The sequence below is a fragment of the Podarcis bocagei genome (assembly GCF_964188305.1).
Source record: "Podarcis bocagei genome assembly, chromosome: 17".
Classification (NCBI taxonomy): Eukaryota; Metazoa; Chordata; class Lepidosauria; order Squamata; family Lacertidae; genus Podarcis; species Podarcis bocagei.
In genome coordinates, this window is record NC_138143.1 from 9587592 (window position 1) to 9596694 (window position 9103).

At 47.0% G+C, this 9103-nt stretch overlaps 1 protein-coding gene across 8 annotated transcripts in view; it reads left to right on the plus strand.

The window, feature by feature from the left end:
* The window catches only part of LOC308576719 (tetratricopeptide repeat protein 39A-like), a 33110-nt gene extending 24679 nt beyond the window's left edge, over window positions 1-8431 (plus strand). For 6 of the 8 annotated variants that reach the window (XM_081176570.1, XM_081176571.1, XM_081176567.1 and 3 more), the window contains exons 11-18: window positions 1629-1688; window positions 1890-2051; window positions 3019-3110; window positions 3502-3622; window positions 4873-4984; window positions 5758-5872; window positions 6610-6726; window positions 7878-8431. In XM_081176570.1, coding sequence (XP_081032696.1) covers window positions 1629-1688; window positions 1890-2051; window positions 3019-3110; window positions 3502-3622; window positions 4873-4984; window positions 5758-5872; window positions 6610-6726; window positions 7878-7995 — 897 coding nt within the window. In that variant the 3' untranslated portion in view covers window positions 7996-8431. The other 2 variants (XR_014003293.1, XM_081176572.1) reach the window with 2 other exon arrangements.
* The last annotated feature ends 672 nt before the right edge of the window (window positions 8432-9103 follow it).

A 9103-nucleotide genomic window follows, 5' to 3' on the forward strand; every position in this document is an offset into this window, starting at 1 on the left:
TCCTGCCCCCCCCCCATTGGAGCACTTCTGCAGCAGACAGCATGCCTTCTGGTTCAGGGTTTTTGCCATATTAAGATTGCGCTCTTTTTCTCTCTTCCCATCCCTGTCTCTGTGCCCCGTGTCTTTTTCAAGACTCAGGCTGACTCTGCATAAGCAGCGGAATGGATTGGTAGAATGGACTGTGCCATTTCGGACCGCAGGTGGGGGATCTTTTTTGTTTTTTGTTTCCCTCCCCTAAATTCTCCCTTGGATATACGTCTCCTTGTAGGCAGAAACCTAGCACACCAGGGAGGGAAATGGGATTAGAACATTTGCCTGCAATGTGCTGGCTTTCTTCTTGAAATGCATTCAGATAAATGGGATGCATTCTAAAATGGCCCCTGCAGTCTTAAGCAACTGCTTCCCATCTCTGAGACTCTACCACATCATTCTGCTGCATGTGCAGACCAGGCCGGCACCCTCTGTTGTGACTGGGGTGGGGTGGGGGTTTCAATCTCTTGGATTTCTGCTACTAGGCTTTGCAGGAGCCCCTGTGCCTGGGGCAGCATTTGTGCCCTACTCTGGTGTTGCGCAAGGCAGATCCAAAGCACCAGGCATGGTGTGCTTAGAGTTGGGTGGCGGTCTCTCAAAACTCTCCCGCCTTTTGACTGCTGCGTTGAGGGAGAAACCTAACCTTCTCAGCCTCAGAAGGCCCCAGGTTCTTAAGACCATGGTCCTAGGCCCTCAGAGATGCTGTAGGAAACACCTGGCGGGTTCTTCTCTGCCCTTATAAGTGGGTTGACCAATGGGGGCTCTGGAGTCTTAGGCCACGTTCTCCTGCTGCCGCCACCTCTGAACAGGTTGCAGGTGCCCTCAGAGGCTGGGTCCATGCTCTTCATGCAACTTCAGATATCGTGTGCTGGTCCCGTGGGTTACCCGAGAGGTGAGGTCCAAGTCCGGTCCGTGGTCAAAGGTGCATCATGGAGGCAGTCTGTAGTAGCTGAAGCTGGGTGCAGGGCAGGGAGTCATGTGAAGACAGGAACAGGCTTGCAAGCAGGGAGCCAGGTCAGGTCAGGAGCTCAGGCAGGAACTAGCAACCAACAATGTTGCTCCTGCAACTTGGGACTGGGGCTGGCTGGCTTTTACCTGCCCCGAGGCATAGGGCGGCCCCAATCCTCTGGTGACTCACCTCTCCTGGCCTGGAGGCGAGCACTTCTCCTGCGGGAACTTAGTTCCCTCTGCCTCTCTGCCCTGAGCCTCAGCAGCTCAGGAGAGGCTGGAGGGTTACCGGACCCAGAGGCAACCTCCTCTTCCTCTGATGGGGCTGAGAGTGGAGCACCTGCAGGCAGTGGGTCCTCCATCACCTCAGGAGCCAGAGCAGACTCAGCTGATGCCTGCACCTGAGGATCCAGCACAGGTGAGGACCCTTCAGGCTCAAGCCCCAGCCCCGGCTCAGCTGGTTCTGGAGGCGGGGACTCCTGTGCAGGCTGGGATTCCTCAGGTTCAGCCTCTGAGTCCGAATCCCAGGCCATCACATAGTGTGTGTGTGTGTGTGTGTGTGTGTGTGAATTAATTGAGGAGTCTGAGCTTCACATGCCTTGTGGCTCCCTGCCTTTCATGTCTGCGTCCTCTTTCTCTCACCCTTGCAGAGTGCCATTTTCTTATTCTTCGCCGGGAGGATAGAGGAGATCAAAGGGAACATCAATGAGGTGAGAGGCGGCCGCACACATTCTTACACCACCACATCACAGTTCCCCCATGGCGAAAGGCTGGGAGTTTTGCTTCCAGTATAAAGCCCTTCCCACCGTGCTTGCTAGTGAAAGGTACTGAGCTGCTGGCTGCTGCTGCTGCTGCTACCTTTCACCTCCTTTCTGGACTAACCTGGGCTTGGCCTCTCTATCTCTGCCCAGGCCATCAAGAAGTTTGAAGAAGGCTGCTCAGCCCAGCAGGCCTGGAAGCAGTTTCACCATATGTGCTACTGGGAGCTGATGTGGTGCTTTGCCTACAAAGGAATGTGGAAGATGGCCTACTTCTATGCGGACCTGCTGAGCAAGGAGAATCGCTGGTCCAAGGTGCGAAATGCGACAGGAGGTTAATGAGCAGCGGGACAGGAGTTATTGTTCCCTGCAGGATTACCTTTGAGATAGACCTGAGTTCTGGAAAGTGGGAGACTTCTCTCTGCTTCAAATAAGAAGAGAGCACGGAGGCTAGGTGCCTTCTTCTGATACTAGCTGATCCACAGGGTTCTGCGCACCTTTACAGCCAAAATAGCAGAACCTCCAGTAACTTCAGGAGGCAGACCCTGGAACTGCAATGCCTGTGTGAAGCGTTGCCTGGGAATACTCCTTCTTACCCTTTTAGTATACAATTAGCCCTGCTCAGAATATTTTGCAGCTGTGCTATGGGACTGAAGTTGCACCCTGTTCAATGCGGCAAGGGACCCTGTAGGCCTCACTTTGTTAGAACTATCACTAGCATGAGTGGCTGCTAGGAGACCTTATGCCGCCAGGCTGGCTTTGCCTTTTATATCAAGCTCTGTGTGTTCTGCTTCACAGTTTTTCTCCCTCTCTTCCCTCATGCATTGCAAGGCCCATTCAGATTCAGCCTCTGGTGACTAAAGCCGATATTCTGCCTGCCAGGCTCTCAACCCTGTCCCTTACTTTCTGAATGAGGTCAGAGTCCATCATCATTAGTCACTATGGCCAGATGACATGCATCTGGGGTTAGGTGTTTTCCAGGCACTCTTGAACCATGGAATCTATTTTGTGTTGCTCTTGCTACATGTCCCCCCAAGCTCTTGAAACTTCCCAAAAGACTAGTTTGTGAATGGCCAATGCTGGGTTATGTCTGCAGCTGAAGGGACTTCCCTATGTGCTTTCCTTTCCCTTTTCCAGCTCAGTCAGAAGAGTCTCGCTCACTATGATTCCCAGGCTGTTAAACTCCCCAAAGCAAACCTGCTGCTGCTGTCCTCCCTCCCTCTCACCACCTTGCTCTGGTTGGACTTCTTCCCTTCTTTATATCCTTCTTGTCTCTCTACAGGCAATGTATGTGTACATGAAAGCTGCCTTCCTTAGCATGCTGCCTCCAGAGGAACCGCGGCCTTTTGGTGAGGATGAGGTTGAGCTCTTCAGGTAAAAGCCCCCCTTTGTGTCACACACTAGCACTTATTGAGGGAGGGACAATGCGGGCTGAGTTCTGTTCTCTTGTTGCAACTGTAAGGTGTTAGCAACTAGAGTACCCCTGGTCTAGGAGCCCCAGTTCTGCAAGTGTTTTGCCGGAATATTTGCTGTGCAGAAATAACAGCAGTGTTACTGGAGGACTGTTGTGTGATTGGCGCCTATCTGAATGGCTGCAAGCTGTGGATGAGGTTTGCTGCCTGCCAGCAAGCAGGCTCCTTGAGCGAGTGTAGCCAGAGTCCCTGAAAGTTGGATGAAGCACTTCTGGGAACACAGAGTCTCTCTCTTTAGCTTCCCTGTTGGAACGAAGCTGCAGTGAGGCTCTCCACCTGTCTTTCCCTTGCAGGCAAGTTTCCTCCTTCAAGCAGAAGATCGCAGGGAAGTCTCCACCCACAGAGAAGTTCGCCATCCGCAAAGCAAGGCGCTACAAAGCGAGCGAACATGTTCCTCTGCCTGTGCCAGCCCTGGTAAGGGTGGAGATACATGACCTCTCTACGCTTGTGGGCATGGGTGGCAGAGATGTCATGGTTTCAAGCGAATGGAAAACCTTTTCATGACCATGCTCTCATTGCCAGTTTTATTTTTTAATATATATTTTTTATTAAATTTTCTAAATTACATTTCAAAATATTCATTTAAACAACCTTAAATCAATGACTTCCTTTCTACTCTTTCCATTGTTCAATTTGCATACCATACATCCCTGCATATTTTACATGAACTAAGCCATTCAGGAATCCAATGTTACATCTGCCAAATCTTATTTACACTGTTGAATTTATCTTAATGCTACCAGCATTTTAAATGAACACAATTTTCTTTTTTTTTAATAATTTTTTTATTGATTTTACAAATTTTTTTTTTAAAACAATACAAACATATAAAAAGACATACACACATGTATAGTTTCATAACCTTCTTTTCATGAACCATATTTCTCAGACTTCCCCATACCTCCCCTTTCTGCATCCCAATGTCCAAAAGTTTTTAGCAACTCTAAATATTTCTGTCAGTCCTCTGTCCTCTTAATCTTTCCTTTAGTCTAATCTTATATCGCTGTAACCCTTTCTTACTCAAAACCTCGACATTCTAGCATTCAACAAGTTTATAGTAGTCCTTAAGATAAATTTTAAATTTCTTCCAATCTTCTTCCGCCGTCTCCTTTCCCTGGTCGCGAATTCTGCCAGTCATCTCGGCTAATGTCATATAGTCCATCACTTTCATCTGCCATTCTTCCAGGGTGGGTAGATCTTGTGTCTTCCAATACTCTTAAATGAACACAATTTTCACCCATGTACTCAGTAAACATTTTTCAGTCTTCTTTAAACGTGCATTCTTCTTATTCTGTATGCTAAATCTGCAAGCTGTGCATCTCATTGTTAGTTTTAAATTGGTCCAGGGGCCGCACGTAGAAATGAAAAGAAAGAGGTGTGCATTTTCCTCTCATAAATTCTGATGCAGAAAGCATATTTGCTACGCTCTCACATCCGACGAACATTGTGTCCTCCCACACCGGTCCATTTGTGTGCATCTAGTTGCACACAAGAGATGCATGTACGAGTCTCAAGAGGCAGGAAGCTTCTGGCTGCTTCTCCTGGGCTGGCAAAAATAGTTTGATGAGAAAGGAGATGCTGCGGCCTCTGTCTCCCCCCTCTACTCGCCTCCGTCCCAAATTCCTGCTATCATCACCTTCCCTCCCTGTGCTTTTCCCTCCCAGGAGATGATGTATATGTGGAATGGATTCACCGTCCTGGGCAAGCGCCAGGAACTGCTCAAGGGGACGCTAGAGACTCTGACACAGGCTGAGAAGTTGCTACAGAAAGCACCAGGTAACACACTGGTTTCACGAAAGTGGCAAAGGGTGGGCGGGCACGCAGAGCTGCTAGAATAGCAAATTATGTTCTGGAATACATGCAAAAAATAGAAGTTGCATATCCTAATATCTATGCACACTATTTAGAGGAGTAAATAATATAAGTAGTAACAGGATTTTGGGGCAACGTAGACAGGGACTGGATCTAGACACATCAGAGAGGGTTTCAGTTTAAAGCGTAAATTTAAAAGAGGGAAAACAGGCATAGAAAAACAGGACTCCGCATTGCCATCTTGTGAAACAATGTTATATATCACACATACAACATATATAAATCACTTTTTCTTTACTGTACCAGTAAAGACATGCTAAAAGTTTGGAAATATTGATAACCTCTTTTAGTTTTAAATCCTTGTCAGAAACTTGGCAGAATTTCTTTGAAACCATGAGAAGGCAAGGTCGCAATATTTTGTACTGGACTTCAAAGTTACAATTCCTTGATCCTGGGAAATAATATTTGGAGCCTTCCATTTTTGGCCTGTTTTTTTACAAAGTGTCTGTTCCGGCTCACAAGTAATCTGGGCAGGGATATTAATGTAAGCGGGGAAACACTGAGTTTTCCTTCCTAGCTGTAGGGTTGGGAACAAAAGAAGTGTCTGCTGACCAATAATCTGAATGCATATGAACTGCCAACTGCTCCTCAAGTGTGGAGTTGCAGGCAGCAGCTGCTTAGCCTGGTTCACCTCTCTTTTTGCCGTTTTTCTTCCTATTCTTCCCCATTACCTTCAGCCAGTGAGTACCAGGTGGATGACCGGTGTCTGGTACTACTTCTCAAAGGCCTGGTCCTGAAGCACTTGCACAGTTCGGCTGAAGCAGAGGCTTGCTTCAGTGCTGTCCATGGCAGGTGAGATTCCCAAGAGTTTCCAGTCTATTTGGAGAATATGTTGGGGTTTTTTTTAATGAGTTGGGCTTCCCCCAAGGTAAGGGTCATTCTGCCTGGCACAGAAAAAGGGCTTCATCCATCCTCTTCTCAGGCCTCACTCTTTAGATGGCTGAAAGTAATTAGATGTTCCTCAAGGAGTAAGTTGCTTCCCATTCTACCTACAATCCTCTGCAAACACAACAATCTGGTTCCCATTTGTGTTCCACCTCTTATTAGTTCACATATGTTCATTCCATTCCAATACCTCTTTCCATATCAACCTACCCAGATCATCTTATGAGGCCTTCCTTCGTGTGCCTCCTCCTCAAGAGGTCCAGAGGGTGGCAACACGAGAACAGGGCCTTCTCTGCAGTGGCTCCCCATCTGTGGAATGCTCTCCCCAGGGAAGTTCGCCTGGTGCCTTCATTATACACCTTTAGGTGCCAGGCAAAAACGTTCCTTTTTAACCAGGCCTTGGGTTGGACTGATTTACATCCCATGCCCTTTTAAAATTGTCTTTTTTTTGGGGGGGGGCTATTGTTTTTATTTTTATTATGTATTTTGTGGTTTTATATCTTGATTTTATTCTGTGAACTGCTCTGAGACCTCCAGGTATAGGGCAGTATATAAATTCAATACATAAAATGAATCAAGGCCAAGTAGACCTTCACCCTAAACCCAGCCACTTTCCAAGCCCATGTTTGCCTCCCTGTCTGCAGTGAGAAGAGGATCCGGTATGATCACTACTTGGTACCCAATGCACTGCTGGAGTTGAGTCTCCTCTATGTGGCACAAGGCCGTAATGAAGAGGCTGTGCAGCTGCTTCGTCGGGCGAAGTAAGTGAGCCCCCGGTTTATTCCACAATCCTTGGCTTTAAGGAAGAGAGCAAAAGCTTCCTCGGAAGCTCTTGCTACCTTGTAATCTACAGGTGAAACTCGAAAAATTAGAATATTGTGGATTGAATAGCTACTGCACCTTTTCCCAATATTCTAATTTTCTGAGATTGTTAATTTGGGGTTTTCATCAGCTGTATGCCATAATCATCACAATTACAGTGGTACCTCGGGTTACATACGCTTCAGGTTACAGACACTTCAGATTACAGACTCTTCTAACCCAGAAATAGTGCTTCAGGTTAAGAACTTTGCTTCAGGATGAGAACAGAAATTGTGCTCCGGTGGTGCAGCAGCAGCGGGAGGCCCCATTAGCTAAAGTGGTGCTTCAGGTTAAGAACCAGTTTCAGGTTAAGAGCGGACCTCCAGAACGAATTAAGTTCTTAACCTGAGGTATCACTGTATAACAAATAAAGGCTTGACATATCTCACTTTGCATGTCATGAATCTATCTCATATATTAGTTTCACCTTTTAAGTTGAATTACTGAAATAAATGAACTTTTCCACGATATTCTAATTTTTTGAGTTTCACCTGTATATGGAATCCCGTAAGATTTATTAACCCCATGGAGGTTAAGGAATAAAGGCTGCCAGTTCAGTCACTGATCCTTTCCTCCAATCCAACCATTGAAACTGCATTCTGGGCAATAAGATCTTAGAACCAGTAACATGAAGCTGCTTTGTACTGAGCCAGATCTTTGATCCCATAGGATCCCTAATTCAAATTACCGTCATTTCATTGGTTGGCTACTGAGATGCACATACCTTAAAAAGGTAAAGGGACCCCTGACCATTAGGTCCAGTCGTGGCCGACTCTGGGGTTGCGGTGCTCATCTTGCTTTATTGGCCGAGGGAGCCGGCGTACAGCTTCCGAGTCATGTGACCAGCATGACTAAGCCACTTCTGGCAAACCAGAGCAGCACACGGAAACGCCGTTTACCTTCCCACCAGAGCGGTACCTATTTATCTACTTGTACTTTGACATGCTTTCCAATTGCTAGTTTGGCAGGATACCTTAGGATGCTGTTAAATACAATGAGTAGAATAGACACATTCCAGGATATAACAACTGCTGATTTCCTCTCCCTACAGGAACAACTACAAGAATTATTCAATGGAGTCCCGCACTCTCTTCCGGATACATGCTGTATTGTCCAAACTCAAGGCCTGCCAGGAAGAAAATGGTGCAGTTGGAGACAGCCCTTCCTAGGGAATGGTGTGTTTCCTGCCTTCTTTCTCGAAAGAGGAGGTGAACTGTTGCTCTCAGGAGCACCTAGACCAAAGAGGGAACCTGCCAAAGTACAAGGTCTTGGGATGATCCCTCCTTCCTCGGGTGGGTGTGTTTGGAAGGAATGTGTTGTCGTCACCTGTTGTGCTGCTTGGCTACCAATCTAGTGCTTGATACTTGGTGTGTGGGAATGGACAAGGCTTTACCCATCAGAATTTTGACTTCCAAGACCAGGGAGTAGCTGGGGAAATAATTGCTTGCTAATCAATGAAGCTGAAAGGAGGACCTCATCTTCGTTAATCAGACTCCTCTCTCAAGGTTCTACAAATGAAGGTTAATATCTCCCCCCTCCTCCAACAATCAAATCAAGACTTGGAAATAACCTGAAGGTGTAGTACTCTCCACCTTCCTTTTTTTGGTTTACCGTATTTTTCGCTCTATAACACGCAGATTTTTTCTCCTAAAAAGGAAGGTGAAATGTCTGTGCGTGTTATGCAGCTAATGTGTGGTCCCTGGAGCCGAAAAATGAGGCAAAAATCAAACCGCGCTTCAGGGAGAAGGGAGCTCCGTGAGAGAGGAAGCTGTTGTTTTCCTGCATTCTGCCTCAGGGTCTTACTGCCCACCCTGCTCTGTTTCGTTACTGTGTTTGCTCAAACGGAACAAAGAGCAGGGAAAGCCCCTCCCCTCCAGGCAAGAAGAGAGGAAAAGCAGAGCGTCCCTCCTTCTATCCTCTCCCTGCTCCGGAGGGAACAATGTTTGTGAAGGGAAGAGAGATTACAGGTTTGACTTCCTGCTTTTTGTTTTTGGAGACACACAGCATTCAAATATGCTTTCTTCCATTTAAAAGGATGAAATCCTTAAACAGTGTTTTGCCTGTAAATTCATGCGATCTGGAAGATTACAGTGTCTGTACCTCTTAAGGGATGGCAAAGCTTAGGTTTCGCTGCTAAATAGTTCTTAATGCAGTTAAAATGCTTTCTTCTGTCATGCTGGTGGGAGGGAGAGGGAGGGAGGGAGGGAGGGGGAGAGAGAGAGAGAGAGAGAGAGAGAGAGAGCGCACGCTGGCTGGCTTGGGTGGGTGGGTGGGGGG